This window comes from Dermochelys coriacea, chromosome 18 (assembly GCF_009764565.3).
Source record: "Dermochelys coriacea isolate rDerCor1 chromosome 18, rDerCor1.pri.v4, whole genome shotgun sequence".
Taxonomy (NCBI): Eukaryota; Metazoa; Chordata; order Testudines; family Dermochelyidae; genus Dermochelys; species Dermochelys coriacea.
The window spans coordinates 14,138,871-14,163,948 of record NC_050085.1 but is presented as its reverse complement, the minus strand read 5'-3'; the positions used below and the strand labels follow the sequence as shown (position 1 = coordinate 14,163,948).

Below are 25,078 nucleotides of genomic sequence, written 5' to 3'. Positions count from 1 at the left end.
AGTGGTGAGTTATGTGTGTCACCTCGAACAAGGGTCAGTAAAACCTTTATGCCACCCCATCATGTAATCCAGTGGCGCCATATATTTCTCAGTGTTGTAAGGCAATTTAGGTTGCTTAAACAGACGCATGTTTCTTTTCTGCCCTGCCAGATCAAGGGGGTAAAATATCTAAGTGACCTAGTCAGCAGGCTCAAATTTGCACCTGCTGTCATCTACACTTGAACTGGAGGCCCAAACTGAAAACTGGGGGCCTGATTTGCAGAGGTGCTGAGTACTCACAGTCAGCAGGAGTCAGCAGAATGAGGGGAGCAGGTCAAGGTGAGGGGGAACAGTGACTTCAGCTGGAGTCTGAGAGAGCAACAGACGCCGGCGGAAGCTGACATCTCCCCTGCAGCTTCCTCCAATGGTAGAAAGCAGCAGGGTGCAGAGGGGAAAGGAGACAGGCATGAGGGTGAGCAGGGATTTGAGGGGCTGATGGGGGAGGAAGTGGGGATGTGGGGTGGGGGTAGGGGGAAGCAGTGACAGGGGACTGAGGAAGGCTGCGGCATGGGTGGGGTGGGAGGGGAAGAGCCCTGTTCACTCCTGCCTCAGCTTCTCTGTGCTTCAGCCCAGACCAAAGCCAAAATTGCAGTGCCATGGGGAATCTTTCCAAGTACCAATGCCCAAGCTACTATGCTGCCAAGGAGCCTTTAAGGAGTCAGATCATTGACTCTCTAGAGCCAACAGAACGGTAGCATGCAAATTGGCTGTAGAGGAAGAGGGGTGATTGGCTGAGTTACCTCTGATTCCACAATGGACACCTGAGTGTTCACCTGGCCAGGTCTAGTCTATTATGGAGGCATCGATCGTGGCTCTACAGTTGAGGTTGAATTGGGTTTGCACTTAAACCAGGGATTCTACCGCTTTATTATTCCCCGAATTACATTCCCCTAAATTCCATTCTGTACTCAAGCTACAAGCTTTTAGCTTGAGTACAGAATGGAATTTACAAATAAATCTGCTAATTAATTTGAATTAAAATTCATTTTAAATTGGCTCCTTGAAAAAATTTACTAGCATCAGTGTCAGGCCTGCTTTGTCTCAGATTACCTTAATAATGGAACAACAGACCACCCACATAGTTAAAACTCATTGAAATCTCATGCAGAGGCTACATTTCAAGAAATCAGAATGTGATTTAGCTAAGTTATTAATTGTGATATTTAATTGTTATGTGGGGCCAGGTCACCAGCTCAAGTCACTTAGCTGAGGCTGTTGTGTCATCAGAAGGATAGAACATTGCTTTGTGTAGGGCCTACCTAAACAATTAAGCAATTACGATGAACACCCAATTGGAATCCAAAAGAATTCCCAACCAGCTGTTAAGCCAAATTCTGCCCCTTTTCACTAAGCATTGTCCCTTTAAATGTTTCTTATTAGCAAACCAGTGTTAAGAATTGACAAATCTCATGTTTCAGGGCATCGGCTGGTGGCACAATTAATTTGCTGCATTACAGGGAACTTGCTGCTTTTTGCTGGAACATGAGGACTGGCCACTTCTTGAGGTAACTGAACCAGACGTTTGATTTGCAGTGGCAAAACTTGTATTTTACCATATAACTGCCAAGTCACAATGATAGTGGGCACACAATGGACTGAGTTCTCTGAGTACTGTGGAAAAGGAATATCCAAATGTTGGAACTAAGTTGCCAGGAAAGAGCTACAGGAAACAAACAGTTAAATGGGGGAAGACAGAGAAATCTGCTCACAGACATAAAAATTCAACCATTATTTTAGCCTATTTTAGCCTGTATATCAATCTCCCCTCTGTATTTTCCACCAAATACATCCGATGAAGTGAACTATAGCTCACGAAAGCTTATGCTCAAATAAATTTGTTAGTCTCTAAGGTGCCACAAGTACTCCTTTTCTATTTTAGCCTTGGCATTGCAGCTTCAAAAAGTGGGAATTTTAATTTTCAAAAGGTGTGTGCACTGTTAGTCACAACTGTATTAAACTCCAGAATGATTGTTCACATTACTATTAGTTAAGGCTTGTGTAAGCACGTCCATTATAAAGCTCCAGTCTTTTAGGAGCTTATAACTGGGCCACAAAATTTCATTCCAGGCTGAAATTTATCATGAAAGGGTCTGCCGGGAAGGAATCCATCCATTTTAATTTTCAAGTCCCATAAACTTAAAGCAACAACATAGGGACCTTATCCTGAAAGCTGTCTGGACATGGATTCCTAATGGTGTCAAGGGGTATGCTGATTGAAGTGAGCTTGCAAGACTGCGTCTTAGAATCTCCTGATTTGGGCTGTGGTTTTGTACTCTTAACATTTAAAATATTAAGAATGACATTTTCCCAGACTTGGGCTGAATGCCGCACTGATTTAAACCCCAATTAATCGCTCCTAATGGGGTGTGAATCAGCACAAATTTCACACCTCACTCCACAGTGCCTTCAATGCTCCAAATGAGGATGCCAGGTCTCAATTCAGCCAAGAATTTAAGCACATGCTTAAATGCTTGGTTGAATAGGGATGGACTTATGCATGTACCTAAATGCTTTGTTGAATCAAATCAAGGACCAAAATAAACAAACAAACAAACAAACCAGAGCTCTCACTCCATGGTTTATAATTTAGATGAGAAACTTCATACAAATACCTCCAATAAAACAGCTCAATCTGTCTGCTTTAAAGTTCAAGATTTTTTGAGGGGGCGGGGGGCGTCAAAAATGCAATCTTTCTCCTAAGGTCCTCCCGCCTCCCTGCCACTCCACACAAGATTTTACGGGGGACTCACAGCCAGGAAGCTGAAGCGGTCTGAGCTGTGTTTGAAGGACAGGCGATAGAGTTGGGAGTCATTTCTAATGTACTCTCCTGCTGCCACTGATATTTACTTTTCATGAAACCTTCTGAAGCTTATAAAGACAGAACAACCCAGATCAGTTGCAATATTGAAACGTACATGTTTTCTAAAGCTGCTAAGGTATGTTCTCTTGGGTAAGTACTACACCAGGATGCAGCGAGACGTAGTCAGACAGACCTAGTCAAAAACTCAGATAAAATTATTCAATTAAATGCCCTTGCTTGTCCGTAGATTCTGAGCTTCGTAGATCATGGGCCACCCTTCTGAAGTGTTTGTTTGGAAAGCGCCTAGCACACAGTGGACATTATTGCAACTAAAATAATAATAATATTTTCCCATTGTTCACCTAGTTCTAGAACTGAACAGGAATTCTGCACAGAGCACCAGAAACTGTTGCTGGGTTGTTAATTGAAAGCTAATTAATTTCCATGCTATAAAATTTGAGATCCTCTAGGCCAGATTTTGATCTCAGTCTCAACAGTGTAAATCCAGAGTAACTCCATCAACTTCAATCAATTATCCAGGGCAACCAGGATCAGAATCTGGCCTACTCTGTTTGGGGCCAGCAACATCCTTCTGTAGGAGAGACACTTCCTTTAGGTTTCCCAAGCCAAGAAGTTTCACGGGAACCACCTGTTCTTTATTAGCCATGTGTAATGATTTGTCTCTCCTCAAGAAAACAAACAGCATATGCCTGGTTCAAGTATTTCACTGGCAAATATTGAGTTTCATATAAAACAGAAGTTAGAACATGCATTCCTCTCTTCTCTATAGAGGCAAATACTGTAGGTAGACTTTTACAAGGGCTGGTTAATTTCATGACCAGCAATAACGCTGGCAGTTATAGTGTACATACAAACATAAAGGACAGTCAAATCGCATGCTTCAGGGCATCAACTGATCGCTGTAAAGGACAGGAAGGAATTTTCCCATTTATGCAAAGAATGTAATAACAGGATATTGACAGTGTGTAGATTTTGACATTTTTCAGGTGTTGATCACTGCAGGATACCAGACTTAAAAGATGAATGATCCAAACTGGGATGGCAATTCCTACATTCTCTCTCAGTTAAGGCTTTTCTCTTATTTTATTCTTTTTTTTTTTTTTTTTTTTAAATGTTTGTCTTTTAAGGCAGTGGTTCTTGAAGCCAGTCCGCTGCTTGTTCAGGGAAAGTCCCTGGCGGGCCGGACCAGTTTGTTTACCTGCCGCGTCCGCAGGTTCGGCCAATTGCGGCTCCCACTGGCCGCGGTTCGCCACTCCAGGCCAATGGGGGCTGCGGGAAGTGGTGCGGGCCAAGGGACGTGCTGGCCGCCCTTCCCGCAGCCCCCATTGGCCTGGAGTGGCAAACCGCATCCAGTGGGAGCTGTGATCAGCTGAACCTGTGGACGCGGCAGGTAAACAAACCAGTCCAGACCGCCAGGGGCTTTCCCTGAACAAGCGGCAGACCGGCTTTGAGAACCACTGTTTTAAGGTGATTTTAAATGTCTAAATTCCCCCAACACCACCATCCATGCATTAAAGGTAATTGCAAGAGCCACCAAGTCACTCTTGCAGCTTTAAACCTTGATCCCACAGTCCCTTAAATGCATGCTTCACATTATGCAGGTGAACAGCCCAAAGGTTCCAATGGAACTACCCACATGCAGAACTGCTTGCAGGATCAGGGTCTTAATAATATTGCACGGACATCTACACACCCACCGCCCACTGATTAGCGTCAGTTGGCATAGTGATTTTCCATGCTTTGAAAAAGCAGAGCTGAAAAAGCATCTTTAGACACCAGTAAGTGCATCCTTTTATAGGATTGACTCTTTCTTTCTTTCTTCTCCAACAGATGTAAGAAAGAAAGAAAGAAATTAACATGCAGGAATGTTATTTCATTTCTAACTGCATCCATAGTCCAGTAATGTGTATCATAAATGCTTAGCCTACCATACAAAGAGGGTGCCCCAAAATGGTACCTGCAAGAGGTCTCTCGGAAGGAGATGTTTAAATCCCAGTGGGTGTGTATCCTGTTAAAACAAAACAAACAAAGAGGTAAGTGACACTTACCGAACACGACACCTCCTATAGCTCAGAGACACACTCGGTCACACCACCAGCCTTGCACGTCTAGCACACTCCCCTGATCTTATCCCACCCACCCCCACCGCCACTATCCCAAAATGCATGCTGCTGTGTGACAAGCCCAGCTGCGCGCACACACCGGCCCCAGCGGGAGCCCACCACAGGCTTTGCTGTGCGGTCAATTAGAGCCCTGTGGGTGACCTGTGCAGTGACGAGAAAACTCCTCTCTCCTGCACGCAGCCACACTGATAGGCCAAGTGGGATGGCAAGACGTTGTCTCAGCTAATAGGGCGAGCTCACGAGAAGCTAAACAGGCTCAGCACTGACATTGCATTAAGAAAACCCTGTATCAAGCCCCCTCCATGCTTCCCTGCCCTAGCTGTAAATAAATTATTAGCTATTTCCCATCTCAGAAATTAATTTTCTATATTCCATCACTCTGCCTGGTGATGAGCTGCAGCAGTGGATTCCAGATGAACGACATCCTAAATTTAGACCATGACAAGCAGCTGAGATTTTCTTCCGCTGCCATCCTCAGGATGGGCAGCATCCACCCTGATCTGAATCGGCTATGTTAGGATCTTTTCCCCTCAGCCCCAGGGGCACCCTGTAAGTATCAATTTCGCCTGGCAGCTTCCACTGTTTCATCGGGCCAACAGGATGGAAAATAATTCCCAACAACCAGGGGCCCAAGCTTTCCAGGGGACATCTGTCTGCAGGCAAAACACCTCACCACCACATCTGCCTGTGAAAAATCAGCCTCTGCATATACAGGTTGCTGAGGGTACTAAGTAAATCCGTCAGCAAAGAACGCGCATGATGAGAGCCTCATGCACATTCGTCTAACGACGGACATAGTCTCTCCCACTCCATCTGGCCTTGATTCAGCAAAGCACTTAAGCAACATACTTGAAGTCCATCCAGTTACACCAATGGCCTAATCCAAAGGCTACTGGACTCGACGGAAGTGTGCTGACTTGAACGGGCTTTGAATCAGGCCAGAAAGTGCACAAGTGTGAGCCGTGAAGTCAGTGGGACTTAAGCCCAGGGTTAAGTGCTCTGTTGAATAAGGATGGATTCAAGTTTGCACTTAAACTGAACTGGGATGGATTTAAGTGCTTTGCAGGAGAGTAGGGGCATCTGCTTTAATTCTAGCTCTAAGAAACAGGTGAAAGCAATACTGAACTCTCTTTGAAGTAATCACATATCCAAGGTATAGGACTACTGGGGGCTTTGTTCCTAATGAGAGAATATAACTTGTGTGTGCTTCCTATACGCCTGGCTCAGGAAAGTGAGTCTGGTTTCTTGTCCGTTGGGGATGAGGGGATTGCTTGGTCTTTAGGTTGGTCCATGTTGTTCCATCCATCAAATCATGCTCAGAAGTGTATTTATTAACTCCATTAATTGCAGTCTCTGCCTCCCATTCAACAGCTTAGGAAACCTGCTCCAGATTTCCATTTTCCTGGCCTCACAGTTGCAGACAAAAAGATTATAGGAGCATCAGAGATGCTAAGTTTACAGCAATAAAAGTCACTTTGACTTCATAAAATACCAGGGGCAAGGAATGGGCAGTTGTTTAGCAGGGACAGAAGCAGAAGACCTCAATGGGTCTGATGCAATTATTATGGCTTTAGTGAAATTAAAAGGGTGGGGAGGGGACCCCATTCACCCAGTCTGTCACCCTCGGGCACGGAGGTTTCACATAAGGTGGTTTTTCCGGGTTGAGAGTCTCGGGATCTCTCTTTCCAGATTTAGATTTCAATTTACTAAACAAGACAGGTTGTAAAAATGAGCAACTTCTAACAAAGCTCTGATCCGGGTTGGGAAAAGCCTAGGCAACTTGCATTCATTTTGCCCTGGCGAACAGCACAGAACCACCTAAGTTTAAAGTAATGCCACTGATTTCAAAGCAGTTACCCCTGATCTGCAATGACAGGACAGCAAACTCAAGCCGTGGATTCTCAAGCTTGGGTAGAAATTTCTATTATTATTTAGCGATGCAGCATCAGATCTCCCAGCTCAGAACTCTTCATGCATACTGACTCTTGCTCCTTACACCCTTCACATCTGTCACAGGCCTGCTGCCTGCCTTTCATCTTGCAAATCCCGTGCGTCCGTTGGAAGTGGACTCCCCCACTCCCACCCCCAATCCTCCTCCATCTAGTTGGTTATACTCTCTCTTCTTGTTGCTATTCAAGGTGAACACAAATGCGGCCGTATAGTTTATAGAGCAGAAAGAGGGCTGGAAAGCAAGAAACAGCTTGAGAGAGGAAGAAAGAAAAGGATTTTGTCTGATTACAAATTCCATTATCAACCTCAAACTCAGGCGAAGTTTACAAACTTTTCAGCCAACATTAGCCAAAGTTAGGGCTTTGGGTGAAATTCCTGCAAAACTGGGTTTTGCTCAAAATCAGGTATAACACGGAAGTGCCAGTTGAGTTTTACTTTGCGTTTTGGGGGTTGTTTGTATCCAGGGCTCAAAGCCCATGTGAATCAAATAGCAAAGAAAGGTTTGTCCTGTCCCCAGCAGAGCGCAACTGGTTAGTTTCACACAGCTCAGGGAGCTAGATTCACAGATTCCAAGGCCAGACAGGATCACTGTGATCACCTAGTCTAACCTCCTGCATTGCACAGGCCAGAGAACTTCCCCAAAACGATCCCTACGTTTTAGAAAAACGTCCAAATTTAATTTAAAAATAGTGATGGAGAATCTACCATGACCCTTGGTACATTGTTCCAATGGCTAATTACTCTCACTGTTAAACAATTACACCTTATTTGCAGTCTGAATTTGTCTAGCTTCCACTTCCATACCCATTGGATCATGTTATGCCTTTCTCTGCTAGAATGAGAGCCCATTATTAAATTAAATAGTTGTTCCCCATGTAGGTACTTACAGATTGTAATCAAGTAAATCCTTAAGCTTCTCTTTGTTAAGCTAAACAGACAGCTCTTCTTGAGTCTATCACTGCAAGACAGGTTTTCTAATTCTTTAATCATTCTCATGGCTCTTCTCTGAACCCTCTCCCATTTTTCCACCATCCTCCTTGACTTGTGGGCACCAGACCTGGACACAAGAGTCCAGAAGCAGACACATCAGTGCCCAATACAGAAGTAAAATAACCTCTCTACTCTTCCTCAAGATTCCTCTGTTTATGCATCCGAGGATTACATTAGGCCTTTTGGCCACTGTGTAGCACTGGCAGTTCATATTTAGCTGATTATCCACCATGACCCACAAATCTTTTTCAGAGTTAGTGCTTCCCAGGATAGAGTCCCCATCCTGTCAGTATGGCCTAAATTCCTTCTTCCTAGATTATACATTTACTTACTATCATATTATTTGACATTTATGTATTAAAACGCATATGGTTTGCTTGCTCCTATTTTAGCAAGAGATCCAGATTGCTCTGTCAGGGACCTGTCCTCTTCGTTATTTATCACTCCCCAGTTTTTGTGTCATCTGCAAACTTTATCAGTGACGATTTTATGGTAGGAGCAGTGGCACAGGAGCCAGCAAATAGTCAATCAAACCAACAAGCGGAGATGCCATTTTAGATTTAGTATTGGTAAGTGGTGAGGACATCACTGAAGAACAGGACAACCTTGGTTTGAGCAATCATGATTTAATTCAGTTTGAACTAAATGGAAGGATAAACAAAAATAGGTCTGCAACTAGGGTCCTTGATTTCAATAGGGTAAACTTTTAAAAATTCAGGAAATCAGGGAAGTGGACAGGACTGAAAAACTCAAGGATCTGAATGTGGAGAAGGTTTGGAATTTCTCTAAGTCAAAGATGGAAAACTATCTGAAGCCTGCACCCCAAACGGGGGGGGGGGGGGGAATTCATGGGTAAGGTCTGCAGACCAAACTGGATGAAGAAGCAGCTCGACTGTCAAAAAGTGTAGGGGAAAAAAGTGAGAACCACCAAAAGCCAAGCAGCGCTGGATCCTGTAAAGGAAATTAAAACCAACAGTAAAAGGTTCTTTAGTCATATAAATAAAAAGAAAACAAGGGAAAAAGAAGTGGGACAACTAAATACTGAGGATGGGGTGGAGATTAGAGATAATCTAGGTATGGTCCAACACCTAAACAAATACTTTGCCTCAGTTTTTGATAAAGCTAATGAGGAGAGTGGGGAAGTGGAAGGGTTGACAATGGGAATAAGGAGATGGAAGCAGAAATTACCACATCCAAGGTGGAAGCCAAACTCAAACACCTTAATGGAACTAAATCAGGAGACCCAGACAATCTCCATCCAAGAATATTAAAGGAACTGGCACATAAAATTGAAAGCCCAATAGCAAGGATTTTAATGATTCTGTAAACTTGGGGGTTGCACCTTAAGACTGGTGAATTGCAAATACTGTACCTATATTTAAGAAAGGGGAAAAAAGGTGATCTGGGAAACTACAGATCCATTAGTTTGATCTCAATTATATGCGAGGTCTCAGAACAACTTCTGAAAGTGAGAGTAGTTAAGGACATAGAGGTAAATGATGATTGGGATAAAACACAACATGGTTTTACTACAAAAGGTAGATCGTGCCAGACCAACCTGATCTCCTTCTTTGAGAAAATAACCAATTTTATAGACAAAGGAAATGCAGTAGATCTAATTTACCTGGATTTCAGCAAGGCGTTTCATACAGTTCCACATGGGAAATTATTAGTTAAATTGGAGAAGCTGGGGCTTAATACGAGACTCAAAAGGTGAGTAAAGAACTGGTTATAGGGGAGCCTACAATGGGTCATATGAAAGGTGAACTGTCAGGCAGCAGGGAGGTTACTAGTAAAGTTCCTCTGGGGCTTGGTACTAATCTTATTCAACATTTTCATGAACGACACTGGCACAAAAAAGCGGGAGTGTGCTAATAAAACTTGCAGATAACACAAAGTTGGGAGGTATTGCCAATACCGAGGAGGACCGGAATATCGCACAAAAACATTTGGATGAGCTTGAAAACTGGAGTAATAGAAATGGGATGAAATTTAATAGTACAAATTGCAAGGTCATGCACTTATGGACCAACAACAAGATTTTTTTTTGCTGTAAACTGGGGATGCATCAGTTGGAAGCGACAGAGGAGGAGAAAGACCTGGGACATATTGCTGGATCACAGGATGACTATGAGCTGCTAATGTGATGTGGTTGTGAAAAAGGCTAATACAATCCTAGGATGCATCGGGTGAGGTATTTCCAGTAGAGAAAGGGAAGCATTACCACCATTATACTAGGCACTGATGGCAACTAATCTGGAATATTCTGTGCAGTTCTGATCTGCCATGTTTAAGAAAGATGAATTCAAAACTGGAAAAGGTGTAGAGAAGGGCTACTAGAATGATCAGAGGAATGGAGAAACTACCTTATGAAAGGAGACTTTAGGAGCCTGGCTTGTTTTGCCTAACCTAACAAAGGCTGAGGGGAGATACAACAGAACTCTATAAAAGGGATGGAAGAGGAGTTATTTAAAGTAAGAGCTAATGTTGGTACTAGAACAAATGGCTATGAACCAGCCACCAACAAATTTAGGCCTGAAATTAGCTGAAGATTACGAACCATCAGAGGAGTGAACTTCTGAAACAGCTTTTCCCCATAGAGCAGTAGGGGCAAAAAAACCTAACTTGTTCTAAGACTGAGCTTGATAAATTTATGGAGGGGATGGTATGATGAGACTGCCTACAGTGGCATGTGGGCCATCCATGACAGCTACTAGCAAATATCCCCAATGGCCAGAGATAGGACACTGGAGGGTGAGAGTTACAACAGAGAATCCTTTCCTAGGCGTCTGGCTGGTGGGTCTTGCCCAGAGTCTAACTGTTCACCATATTTGGGGTCAGGAAGGAATTTTCCTCCAGGTCATATTGGCAGAGACCTTGGGATAGACTTCTCCTTATTCTTCTCCCCTTTTCTTCCCTCATCAATCTTCTACAATTCCTAGCATTTGATTTATATTCATTACTATCAACTTCCCCCTTCTTCCATTTGTTATATGTATATTTTATAGTTGCCTTCACTTCTCCTCTAAACTAGATTGCTTTTTTTAACCAATATGGTTAAAATGGTCCCAAACTTGATCTCACACAGCCCAACAGGACAAGGGATTTCCACACCCATGAGAAAGGAAACCCTCCAACAACTTTCTACCTCATTTTAGCCAATCAAACTGTATTATACAAATGATCTCACGACAGCTGTATAGTGGGAAAAGGTGGGTGTTACAGTCTCCCCTACCCAACAATATGCTCCTTGGAACAGGCTTGAAGTCAAATTGTAAGTTAAAAAAAAAAAAAAAGGAAGATTTTGCTTTCCTTATTCTATTCTCTACAAAACAATCTGTCGCTGTCCACAAAAGAAATCAAAAGCAACAATCATCCTGCTGGAGGGCTTGGCCCAGAGCTATGTGTAGATTAAATGCCGTGTTTGCCTGGTTAAAAGCTTGTGATATGCCTTCCAACAGAAAACTCACAATACAGAGGAGCTGCAATTAAGGTGACCCAGCCCTCAGGCTTCTGATGGAATCACACACATTTCACTCACGAGGTCTTCAGAACCCATCAATGGACCAAATTCTACCTGGGGCCATGTGTACAGCACCCACTGCATTACTGGGATCCCACAGTGCACGCGCACGTGCACTCACACACACACACACACACACACACACAGTGGGATCTATCATAACTGGGACTGTAATCAGGCACATTGTGAATCACAGTAAGAACTGGAGATTTCTCCTCCTATACCAATGGGAGTTTTGCCTGCAGTGATTTCACCACACGTGTCTCTCTGCATGGGCCCTACAGCTCACAGCTACGTTGTATATTCGCTCATTAGAATGTTACTTGACGTAGAAACTTAAGCACTTTCATCGAAAGCTCTCAAGCACTGTACAAAGATGCGGAGGCATCGCTATGTCCATTCTACCAATAGGAAAACCGTGACTCACTCAGAGTCACACAGAAAATCAGCGGCAGACCAGTCTGGGTGCAACCAGTCCCCCGATTCACTGTGCTTAGACCACTGGGCTATGAAACCTTCATTGTATTATAAAAGCAGCACTATCTAATCAATCCTCTCGCCACAGAATTTAGGTGAAACGACTTGCTCAAGGCCACGTGTCAAGAGCAGAGACTAGAGCCCATGTGCTCCTGGCTCCCTGCCTCGTGTTCAGTCCATGCCTCTCTCCAACGTTACTACTATGTTATTTGTCGGTGCCACTAAAAGTCTCCTATTATCTAATATACAACTTCTCATGGGTTGCTGCAGCTGCCAATCTGCCCAGGAAAGCAGAGTGCTCCCAAATGTCAGAATGAGGTGACTCTCAATGAAGTTCAGCGCAGCTGAACACCCAAGTACAATAGCCTTGCCTCAGTGTGACAAGCAGGGGGAAAGGGAGAAGCTTATGCTAAAGGGATAGTGCAGATCCACACAGAGACAGCTATTTGCCGAGATGGATAATTAAACACTCATATTTAGACAAATGAAGAGGTGAGAATGAAATTAAATCCTAATTATCTTTTTTTGGGGGGGGGGGGGGAGAGACGGTAGTTTAACCAAGCACTCTTGCTGCGTTTCTATGGCGTTACCTCCAATTAGATTTCTGAGACTAATGTACATTTCGCTTTAACAGGTTATTCATTCAATTGAAATCAAATTACTAATAATTTGCAAGCTATCAGCTACACAAGCCGTCTTTGGGCTTTATACAGACACTAAGCCAGTTCCTGACAAATTAATAACAAAACAGGAAAAAAATGCAGGCAGGCAAGCAGCAGCGTCACCACCTCCTCATCTGCCCAGATCTCAGCCGTGGTGTGATCAGTTCTCAAGTGTTTAATAAAAACGGCCAGATGGGTCCCACGGCAACAGGAGGTGACTGCTTCCCCATGCTGTTTGTAACCCAGAGAGGCCAGAAAGAGGGAGAAATTAACAAACTGCCAGATCAGTTACATGAATGAGGAGGGACTGGACTGCCATATTTTGGTTTAAAAAAAAAGAGAGAGAAAACAAATTACCCCAAAAATTTAACAGGAAGGGCTGGAGCAACTCAAGGCATCTACAGAACGTGCTTTGGAATAAGAATGCAGCCCAAAATGAAAGCGACAGAGTTGGCAAAATAATGGCGCACAGCTGGGATACTTTTTAATTTGCACGTTGTTTCCCCCCTAATTTCCCTTTACCCCAGCGGTCCCTGCGTGCTTTCAACACCAAAGCAGTAACCCAGAAGAGGCCAGCAGAATGAGTCAGACATGCCCTTAGTGACCTGTCACTTCAGAGAGAGACCACAGCCTGATTCTGCAGCTGAGCTTTTACAGTGTACAAGTCACTTTACAACTGTTTTGTTTCCTCACTCTAGCCGTCCCAGAACAGGCTGCAGTGACCAACAGTGTGGTAGAAAAGAACAGGGAGTGTTGAGCAGCATTCAGCCAGCTCATTGCTGCTGGAGAAACAGGGCCATTCCAGGGCAGCTCCCCAGTTGCCCCTTTCTCAGTCCTTAAACAAGATAAATAATGCTTCCATAGTATTTTTTTAATCCATTCAGTTCTCTAGTTTAGACAAGGCCACAGAGTGAGGTAAAACCCAAGAGGGATTCCCCCAAATTCTCCAGATCAGAGAGAAAATTCAACTGAGGGAATGTAGGTAGGAGAAGGGAGAATTCAAGAGCCCAGTTTTACATAATATAGGGCTTGTTCCACAGCCCACTGTGGTCAATGGGAGTCTTCCCAGTAATTGCAATGGGCTTTGGATCAGACCCTACATCTCATCTCCACATTTGCAAAAACACCACACTCGGGTGCACAAAGGAGATGCTGCAGATGTGCAGTTTGGGAGCAAAAATACACGCAGCTGCCACTCATGATGCTGCTGTGTTCAGAGGGTTGGAAAGTCACAGTCAGCCCCCCTGTGCCATTATCTCAGCGCCCACCACTGACAAGCCAGAGCATGTGGCTGTGAGTGTCAAGTGCATCATGGGAAGTAGAGCAGCCTACTGATTAAAGGAGGGTGGGCCTGGGAATCAGGAGTCCTGGGTTTTATTCCCTATCCTGCAGCTGACTTTTTGTGTGGCACTTCAGTTCATCAGGCATTGCTTGGTCTGTCCATAAGGCTGGGATGACAATTATGACTACCTCGTTGACACGCTTTAGGATCCCCAGATGACAGGTACTACCTAAATAAAAACCATCAGCATCCCTATGTCAAAACAGGGGCACTGCAGGGCGAGGGGTGCTGCAGCAAGGATAGAGATCCAAGAACCCACTGTGGGATGCATAAAGACACTTGCAGGCCTGGATTTGATTTAATCTGATCTCACTTTTCCCCTGGTCCCAGCCCGGTACCCATGTCTTGCTCAGGAAGAGATTTCTCACTGTTTATCATTTTTTATCCTACAGTATCACTGTGGAATAAGGAGCCATTTCCCCTCTCTCTTAAATATAAGTCCTCATTAGATCAACTGCAGCTTCCTGGCACTCTGGACCAAATCCAGCATTTGCTTCCCAGATGGATCTTTTATTTATTGATTGATTGGAGTGATTATTATTAAGCAGCAGGCAGATGTGACAAAGGAGGAAACACAGGGAGGAAATCTCAGGCAGAAAGAGAAAGGAGGAGCAGACCAAACAATTGCTGCGAGCACCAGAGCACCACGTTACACCACCAGCAAGAGGTGGGACCCACCCCTCCCCTCTCCAACTGGTACCATTTGTCACAAGGGTTAGGACAAGGGCTGCAGAATCCAATCCAACTGACTGGCCCCAGTGCTCTGCCCCATTCCTAGCTCTCTTCAGCAGCTACAAGTTGGCAACAGAACCTGCTCTAAAGACAAGTCAGCTCAGTCCATTTCCCGGAGGAGCCAAGCAAGATCTCTGGCACCATCCGCTAGAGAGGCATGGAGGCTGGGTGTTGTCGAGTCAGGCCATGACACTGGACCAATGGCAAGCCTGCTGACTAGGCTCTGCCAGAAGGGAGGCTGCATTGCTACATAGCCACTATCAGGTGGCATCATAGGGGAAAAGGCAGGGGAGGAAGAGGAGAGCAGAGTCTCAGACAAGACACATTGTCCTGAGAAGTTTTTGCCTCGCACCTGACGGCTGTATCACAGGCAGGTGCATGCAACAGTTATAATAGGGGGCCTTCAGTTTGAACTTCAATCGATTAGGGAGTCAAAGAGCAGCAGCCTTATGGAATGTCAGAAATAGCTTTCCACTTAGAGAGCGAGGCACCAAAAGGGCTGACAGCAGCTAACCATTAAGGCTTACTGGAGATCAGCAATCTTGCTATTAGAAAATGGAAGCGGAGTGAGAACGGTGCCATGAGCTGGTTTTCTGGGCCAGGGAGGGAGAAGAATGAGTTTGCAGTTAAACACCAGCGCACAGAGACACGTGCAGCAGGACCGAGAGCAGAGCTATGCAAACTACAGCTGAGTAGAGAGAGAAAGCTGCAAAACATCTGCCCCACTCCTTCTTGAATCAGGGTCTCCGTTTCAAAAGGGACTTCCTGGAGGCCCAGGCATGGGTCATCATTAGAGCCACGCCCACGGTCACAGGCCCTTCTCCTTCTTCTGCACTCCGATTCCTCTCAAAACCAGCTTCGATTTCAGAACAACGTTTGGCAAGGGATCCAGCCCATCACGTGGGCTCATTATGCAATCTGCTCCTGCATCTGCTGCTCTCACTCCTTTTTCAACAAGAATTTCATTGGCATTTTTAACCGGGTGCAGCGATTTGAGCCTATCCTGCATGTCACCCAGGCCAAACTACATATTTACAGGTAGCCAGTAATGGTTTCTTTGGAGCATTTGAGGCTGGTCAGGTCAAAAACTTTTACCGTTTTTAACAGGTGCTTAAGTATTATTGCCTCTTATTATTAGCCATGCCATTATGGCCTGTTGGAGAATTATCCACATATGTATTTCTATGAGCAGTTACACAGCCCATCATCTCAAAGCTCAGAGGCTTTCATTAGATCTTTTTCCTTTCCATCTTAAGAGAACAGCCAGCATCTAAAAGTATTAGTTAAATTCTCTCATGCCCCTGTGCTCAGCTGCTTGGTTTAAACCAAATAGGAGCTGAGGCTTGGTTTACATTTAAAACTTATCCTGGCATGGCTATGACAGGCAAAAGTCTGAAAAATCCACATCCCCTAGCCAGCACAGGTAAGCCAACAGAAACGAGCTTTTGTCCACCTGGCTAATGTCGTTCAGGGAAGTGGCGTTTCTAAACAGGCAGCATGCTGCACGTCCATTGGCGCACACTGTGTGTCTATACGCCGGCGTAGTTATGCAGACACAGACTCTGTCATGTAGACACTGAGAAACCTCCTGTTAATCCTTCAGATGCTTTATGGTTCCTATAATCCAGCACCTACGTAAGTATTACCGCTCCTGTTTGAAGGGTCTGTGGTAGCTATTCACAATGGTATGGCTAAAAGGCAGTTTCAGCCCTAATTCTAAACTCCCAGGTTTTTGTTGATTTAAGCCAGTCTCTCTTAATATTATAAGTTCAGATTCTCCAAGATGTCTAAGGGAGTTGGGAGCCACACTCCCACTGAATCTCAGTAGAATCTGGTGCCCAACCTCCCTTAACTTCCTTTGAAAAAACACAGTGATAGTGTTTTAGTGTGCATCCGTGACAGACTAGCATGAGAGAAGGGACCAGTGTGGAGAGATTTTAGTTCAGGTGCTAAAAGGGGCAGCTTAGTCAATAATTCATCAATCATGGAAAAGGCTTCATTTTGCCCAAGTCCCAGTTTAGCCCTGGCCTACTCAGTGTTTGTATCTGTGCAACTATTTCAGTTGGGGGTGTGATCTATTACCCAAAATAATTATACTTGTGGAACCCCTTGCGTGGATACAGTTATGCCTATATAAATGTGCCTTAAACGGGAATAGCATATTTCCTTTCTTGTATGGGAACAGGCTAGCTACACTAGTATAAAGCACCTGCCTACTGATATAACTACATCCGCCCTAGATGAGTTGTACTGCTTTAACTAAACTGCGACAGTTAAGGTAGTACAACTTGTGCATGTGGAGAAGTCCTTCGAAGAGCAATGCTTTCTGCAACCAAAGTCCTGAAAGCATCGCCCCATGGCACTTGGGTGGCCGCTGCTGGAGAGTTTACAGTCAGAGTGTCAAACATTACAGCAGGGGTTCTCAACCTTTTTCTTTCTGAGGCCCCCGCAACATGCTGTAAAAACCTCGAAGGCCTACCTGTGCCACAACACCTGTTTTTCTGCATATAGAAGTCAGGGCCACCATTAGGGGGTAGCAAGCAGGGCAACTGCCCAGGGTCCCATGCCACAGGGGCCCCCGCGAAGGTAAGCTGGTCAGGCTTCGGCTTCAGCCCCGAGTGGTGGGGCTTGGGGCCCCGGACTTCAGCCCCATGCATTGGGGCTTCAGCTTTCTGCTTTGGGCCCCAGCAAGTCTAACGCCGGCCCTGCTTAGCGGCCCCCTGAAACCTGCTCGCGGCCCCCCAGAGCCCTGGTTGAGAAGCACTGCATTACAGTATAATTCCCAGGACAGGAAGCTGGCTGGGAGAGAGAGGATCTGAAACTTTTCTGTTTCCCAGATGCAGGGCATGCTCACAGAATGCTAATGTAAAATGTGTGAAGCAGGGCTCACGACGTCTCGCTAAAAGATGCATCAACCCACCTATAACCACAGGTCACCTGGATCTCTGTACAGGGACCCAAGCTCATGTCAGTTACCGGGTCTGGTTTACTTAACTTTGTTATATGCACCAAAGGCAACTTCTGAGCATCTCTGACTCCTTCCAACATCTCCTTCCACAGGTGTTCAGTATCGGGGGGATCAGGACCTAACAACATGCTCGCGGGCAGAGTCGTGACCTCACTGGCTACTTTATTACACCAGCTGCAAAAAGACCCCTCCTTCCTCGACTATGTAAAGGGCCTGCAGAAAAGCGCCCATGGTGCAAACGAGATGGCAATTCACCATCATTACAAACTATTGTTTGCAGAATTAATAACGGAATATTTGTATTTGACAGCATCCCTTTCGGCCAGGGCCTCCCAGCACTTTCCAAACATTCAGGAATCTTTGCAACAGTACTCCAGCAAGATTGGTAAAAATTATTGCACCCATTTTACAGAAAAAGGGTAGGGGCTACTTTCTTGCTGATACAGCCAGAGGGGTACAGAGATGCAGTGGCCAAGCAACAGTGGCTACGTATACTCTCCCTATGTAGAACAGATGACTTCAAAGAGTGCTCAGCAGCAGCACCGACTACCCCTTTAAGAAGTTGCAGCATCCACTCCCCACAGTAGCAACCTCAAGCACTAGCAGGCACACATGGGTTGGGATGGCAGGACCCTCTGCCATGCCCCATATCCCTTCTGCAATGCACAGAGCTGACAGCTGCACTAGTCGATCCTTCTCCACCATGCAGTCCAAGAGCACCAGCATCCAGACATCCTGCTCTTAAAGTGCACAAGGAGACCCAAAGTGGGATGGATTGCCTAATGTCACCTCATGTGCCAGTGGCAAAGGCTGGACCAGAACTCAGGAGACTGAGCTCACAGACCCGTTCTGCTCACTAAACACCACTTCCTTTTCGTTAACCACGGCAAGCCTTCCTGACACTGGCACACATTCCCTCACGTTGATATTGGGGATGGAAGGAGACATTTCATAAAAGTGAAATCAGAAACAAAAGTATTCAAAATGAGAGAGAGAGAGAGAGAGAGAGAAACACACTAGGACTGGCTTTGTTCTGACCTCACTCCCTTGCAACCACGGTTTAGCCTATTTCTTCCTCTCCCCTGGATGCAATGACACCTCTGTCCAATCCGTCACCACTATGGGAGGCTGCAACAGGTGAATTAAAACAGGAAGCAGATGGGGCACCATCTCTGCTTGGCCCCAGCTGTCATGTCTGTTACACAGCTAGCCTTTATGATGATGATGTTGGTCTCCCTGGAACCAGGCTGACCACGCCCTCCTCCCTCTCCACTGTGATGCTAATGACGAGAGAGAGAGCACAGCAAGTTCATGTACACTACAGCAGAGCCGTGCCCAGAAGGGATCCAGCTACTTTCTACCCATTGCTCTCCCTAGAGCCAGCCCTAAGCAATAGCACATGCTACCCCTCTGACTCACAGCTCCACCTGTAGAAGAGCTTTGTGCAGCTCAGAGGCTTGTGTCTTTCACAGAAGCTGGTCCAATAACAGATATGACCTCACCCACCTTGTGTCTCTAATATCCTGGGACCAACACGGCTACAACAATGCTGCAAGCTCCATCTTTGGGCATTCAAGACCATGGGGTGGGAGTGGGTGTAATGTGCGCTTTAAAGGGGTAAGAGCTAGAGCATTAGGAGATTCCTGAAGGTGGAGGTGTGAGCAGCAGGTGCCTCCTGGTGGGGTATCGAAAATGCATTCTCTCTCTTTCTGGTTATTACTGCATCCATCACCACGGTGCCTGGGCACATTGGAGCTGCCTCTGCCATTCTAGCTCTTCATCAAGACATACGCGAGAATAGCTCTCGGCCAGGACAGACAGCACACGGTCTCTGTCTCTATACTGGCACACCCACATAGCAGCCATACCAACTTTACCAAGCTCTCATTCGCCTCCATGCTTTACTCCCCCCCTCCACCTTCCAAAGGTCCCACATTTTACAACAGATTCCCTGGCAAACTGTGTATTTGCAATGAATTAGGCTACATATTCCCTGCAGCTATTTCTTGCTCACTACAAGAAAGCTCCAAGGCCTGGGCTTTAGGAAGAACTTGAATACCACATTCTGTGACATAACGCTAGAGGCCTGATCCTGGGCAACACCTCCACTAGCACGAATGGGGCCCAGACTGTGCCCCTAGAGGGTATCAGAGTCTGTAACTACTCTGGAAGGCTCCAGAGAGGTACTCAGCGCAGGCAGCTCCCGTTAAAATGCTCAGCTCCTCTCAGAATGAAGCTCTGTCTTAGCAAGAACTGTAGGCACAGAGGGCCTCTGATCCAACTCCCACTGAAAGTCAATGGAAAGAGGATTGGGCTGGTCTGAAAGTGAAAAAGCGAACGCAATATCCCCACACAGCCCCTCCACAACAGCAGCAAAGTGAGGTCAAAAATGTCTCTATGGAATAAACAGGATTCAAAGTAACTGGAAAGCATGATCTCCTCCTCCTCCTCCTAAGAATTCAAAACAAGGTTTAGACTGAGACCTTCCAATAAACTGATCAAAAAAGTGGAAGGAGGGGCAGTGAAATGGTGAGTGGAAGGACCAGGAGCTAATGACAATGAAGGAATTTTTTTTCTACATTTCCTAATAAACAAGGCCAAGCAATTACTGTAATTAAAGATTTAAGATAAAAGCACTTTATATTTGGGAGCCCTGAATATCAATTAAATATTTATTATGTTATTCTCACTCCTAATGAGAAAGCCTAGCATTGTAATTTTTGCAGAATTAAAGGCATAATTAAAGGAGGGTGGGGGTGGGAAATTAGGGTAGCTTCTTGGGACTGTTTAGCCAAGTCTGTGCGTGTGCGTACATGTGTGAGAGCGTGCGCGAGATGCACCTGCCCCTCTTCCAATTAACAACCCTTGGCCAGCACTGTTGACCAACTACTGTGATGGGTGAGCAGCTCTTGGTTATAGATGGGATCCACCCAAGGGGCCAGGCTACTCTTTCTACTCCCTTATTCCTGAGATCACAGTTGTTACACGTAGCAGTTTCTGCTTGGAGGAAAGGGGAAATGGCTTATCTGCTCAGGAGCAAGAACGCATAAAACACAGAAAAGCAATTACATGCCTTCAGTTTCCACTCCTCTGTTTTTATAGAGCTTGTCTGGGAATCTGAGTGATTTTATGCATTAGAGAGAGATGATGATCAAAATGAGTAGCAATGACATGCATGGGGGGGCCAAGATGCAGCCGCTTGGGATATTTATTTTCCTGTGGTTGTAGATCCTATAAACAACATATTTCTCTGGAGGGATGCAAGAACCCAAAGTTCTGCAGCTGGATACCAGGGGCGACGAGACTTTTCACGAGAGCCAAACATAGGGGACACCTAAGTGTGACTTATGATTTTCAATTCCCTTTTCAGTTCTGCGTCAGTTTTAGGTAGGAGGAGCCCACACAGTACAGAGAGATGTTCAAAACACACACACACACACACACACACACACACACACACACACACTTTCCTTATGTTTTACTACCTGTTTTTAACCCACAGCTCTTTCAACACATCTACTAAGAAAAGGAGTACTTGTGGCACCTTAGAGACTAACAAATTTATTAGAGCATAAGCTTTCGTGAGCTACAGCTCACTTCATCGGTGAGCTGTAGCTCACGAAAGCTTATGCTCTAATAAATTTGTTAGTCTCTAAGGTGCCACAAGTACTCCTTTTCTTTTTACGAATACAGACTAACACGGCTGCTACTCTGAAACACATCTACTGTAATACTTACCATCACATTCTTCAGGCCAAGCCTGGGATTTTGTCTTTAGCAATTTGACATTTCCAATTAGGAGCATAAACACCACCCTCCCCCGCCTGCCACTGTTCTGTTTACCAACGCCCAAAAGTTTGTAAAGGTTCTAGATCACCGCGGTCCCGTTAGGACAAGCTGGAAAGTAGGGCTAGATCTTCAGCTGGCATAAACCCATGGAGCTGCAGCATCCTTATACCAGCTGAGGATCTGGCTTCTAGACTTTTGCCATGTTCTACCATCTGTGATTGAAAAGGCCCCATGCAGCACCGTCACAGAACACTGGACGGAGGGTCAAATGAGATTATCATCTAATGGCCGAATGCCACTAGTACGAGGTAAATTCCATGGTACGTCTACTGAAGGCTCCATAGACACTCAGCCTCTCCAAACAGGAGTGAGCGGGTCACAGTAAGGAACACAGAGCAGGAATCCCCCTTCCACTCTTTGCGTATAACGACTATATATCTGCTACGTCTACACTTTCATTTCCAATTCAGGAGATGACGCCAACAGGCAGCCTTTGAACTTGAGCTTCCCGTGGCAGCTCTGGCACGGTCCCACGACCCACCGTCAAGTGCTGTCCGTCTCTGGGCTCGCAGTGCCACCATCCCACAGCCGGAAAGTACCTTCTTTTCATGATACTGATATGCAGATCCTCCTCCTGCTTCACTTCAGGGTGTTGACCATTGGCCTTGTCACTCTCCTCGCTGTCGTCGCTATGTGAGAAAATGGAGGTCAGCTCTTTCTTTGGGAGCCTGGTGGGAGGCAGAGGGATTGTTCTCTTCTCGGCCAGGCGACCCCGGTTCTGGCAAGCAGAAGGAATTGGCACAAAAGTCGGGGAGAGGGAAGAGAAGGAGAATTTGATTAGGCAACTCAGGACCAAAAAGCTCTCCTCAAAATTGCTACATTGTGAGAGTCAGTGCCCTGTTAACACAGGTGTGAAGGTTCAAAGACAGGTGACTTTCAAGGGGGTTCTCATGACTGTCCCACTCAGCATAAACTTGCTGCAGCTCTAACAGGCAGACGCTTCCCATTCCCTAGGCTCTTCCTGCTGGGCCAGGTCAACAGGAGGGAATGACAACAGCAGAGCTACGGCCCAGCCCACCTCTCTCCAAGAGATTTCCTACTACCTATATAGGATAGATTTTATGCATAACAGGAGAGACTCACTCCCAGAACCAAGGCTATGCTCCAATAACGTTCACCTTAAGCCCTATTTTGACTGAAGTGGTGCATAAGGGGAGGGTGGGAAGCCACCCCAGACACACACAACCTCTTGCACGCTTTTGACACTGGGGTGAATTTCCCTCAGCCTGAAAGGCCTGACCCACCCCCTGAACACTCTGTGACTCTACTAGAAATTCCCCGCACCGTCTGATGGCAAACTCTGTCCTTCCATAAAAGCAAACAGTCTGTACTACTGCAAATATAAAGCTATCACCACAGTGGTTTTCATTGTCCTTTTCATACACCCCAGCTGAACGGGATGGATTTTAACAGAGGAAGGAGCTTGTGCAAACTCTCCCGGACAGTCCTGCCAAAGTAAGTCAATTACCACGCAACTCTTGAGAAAGCCAAAATACAAACAAATAGACTGAAAGCTCTTGGGGAAGGGATTGTCTTTTTGTTGTACACATGTACAGCACCTGGCACAACGGGGCCCTGATCCCAATAATCTCATTTATGACTGGGGTAGTGTAACCCAGTGACTCTCAACCTTTCCAGACTACTATACCCCTTCAGAAGTCTGATTTGTCTTGCGCACCCCCAAGCTTCACCTCACTTACAAAATCAGACATAAAAATACAGAAGTATCACAGCACACTTACTGAAAAATTGCCCCTTCTCATTTTTACCATGTAATTATAAAATAAATCAACTGGAACATAAATATTGTACTTACATTTCAGTGTATAGTATATAGAGCCGTATAAACAAGTCATTGTCTGTATGAAATTTTAGTTTGTACTGACTTCGCTCATGTCTTTTATGTAGCCTGTTGTAAAACTAGGCAAATATCTAGATGAGTTGATGTACCCCCTGGAAGTCCTCTGTGTAGCCAAGGGGTACACGTACCCCTGGTTGAGAACCGGTGAGTGTGTGCCACAGGTCCCCCACTCTGTACCTGATCCACAGAGGATGAGAGTTTGTTATAGATACGGTTAGGGAATCTTGGCTTTTTAGCTCAAGCTGTAGAAGCTAAAGCTTCCCGCTCAGGAGCGCATTGATTCACTCCCAGGTCCGTCAGGCAAGATGGCAACCATCACATTCGCATACCCGGTGTGAAAGGGGTTTAGGAGACCTGAGACAGACCGACACAAAGCTAAGCTCCTTGCCCTCTAGAGCTTAAAGTCTAACTAGACATCAACATAAATACACGATTAGAAAGGAAATCCTGAAAGCAGTGAAGTGAAGCAGGAATCCTGTGACCTCCCTACAATTTGTGCATGCATCTTCTTCAGTGGGAAAGGCAAGGCCTTGGGGCCCTCTCGGCAGGAGTGTGCTTTCGGGAGGGACTTGCAGAGAGAAAGTGGTGAAGTGTGTCAGGCCAGGTCAGATAAATGTAGAGCGACATTTAACCTCGCAGAGGCTGCAGCTCAGACCTTTCAAATAATCCTGACAAATGAAATGCTCAGGAAAAGCAGGGGAGAGCTACTGGATAGCTGAATAAACCTCAATGGTAAGTCTTTTTTTTTTTTTTTTTTTTAAATGAAATACATTTCAAACTTTTCTAAGAACGCCAAATGAAAACGTCTCTTCTGCGTCTGCCACTGACTTTCCAGTTATGTTAATTAAGGGGAGCCCTGATCATTGCAACAATTAGCTACATCCACCTAAAGGTGTAACCCAAAGGAGGCCTGTTAGCCTCCCATTCTAGTGCATTTCAGAGCCAAAGCAGCAGCTGCTGTGAGCAGCAAACATCAGGGGACAGAGACGCAATGGGTCAAACTGGCCTGAAAATGGGGGAAACCTTCATACGTAGGGAATAAGACACTCCCCAGAAGGAACATTTTCAATTTACTTGCAAATTATCCCTGGGGGGGGGGGGGGTAGGAGGAATTGTGGGTGAGTAAAGAGGTGCTGGTGGAGTCCAAATCCTTGTGGAACAGCAACAGGGTGAATCCCTTTAAGTCCTTGGACGTCCCAGGCTTTGTATGGATCTTGGGACATGCTGCAGTAGGCAGGATGGCTGAGTGTTTGATTCCCAAGAGCCCACCCTCGGCTGCAAGTCAGCACATTTGCCAGAGCTGAGTGAGTTGGTCTGAAGCCTACATGAGGGGGTAGCTCAGGAGCTTCCAAGAGACGATGCTACAGACAATGGCTGTCCCCCCAAAAACACACACATACACCAGCCTGCCTCCTTCAAGATTACAGGAGACCCAACCACGTGGTTCGTACAAAGAGCAGTTTCTAAAGTCTATAAGGCCTGGAGGAACTTGGCAGGGAGGCTCTGCTTCCCTCACCCCAGACACCTTCCACAAGCTCAGGGCTTCTCTTCCCCACTTGGCTCCCTCCAGCTCCACTGCATACAGTTCTGTTACCAAATCTGTACAGAGCTCAGCTTCTGTCTAAAGCGATCTTTTGTAGCTATGGCGTGTGTGGCGTGTTGTGCGAAAGGGTTGTGTTTGCACCCGGCTCCAGTCACGCTGAAAGGCCAGAGCTGAATATCAGTTGGCTATATCATCCCA

At 45.6% G+C, this 25,078-nt stretch overlaps 1 protein-coding gene across 13 annotated transcripts in view; it reads right to left on the bottom strand.

The window, feature by feature from the left end:
* SAMD11 (sterile alpha motif domain containing 11) overlaps window positions 1–25,078 on the bottom strand; it is a 182,770-nt gene that overhangs the window by 97,104 nt on the left and 60,588 nt on the right. For 10 of the 13 annotated variants that reach the window (XM_038376597.2, XM_043499755.1, XM_043499750.1 and 7 more), the window contains exons 3-4: window positions 22,016–22,194; window positions 4,818–4,868 (exon numbers count right to left, since the gene is read on the bottom strand). In XM_038376597.2, the coding sequence (XP_038232525.2) occupies window positions 4,818–4,868; window positions 22,016–22,194 (230 nt within the window). Of the gene's footprint in view, window positions 1–4,788; window positions 4,869–22,015; window positions 22,195–25,078 lie in introns of all 13 variants that reach the window. The other 3 variants (XM_043499753.1, XM_043499756.1, XM_043499757.1) reach the window with 1 other exon arrangement.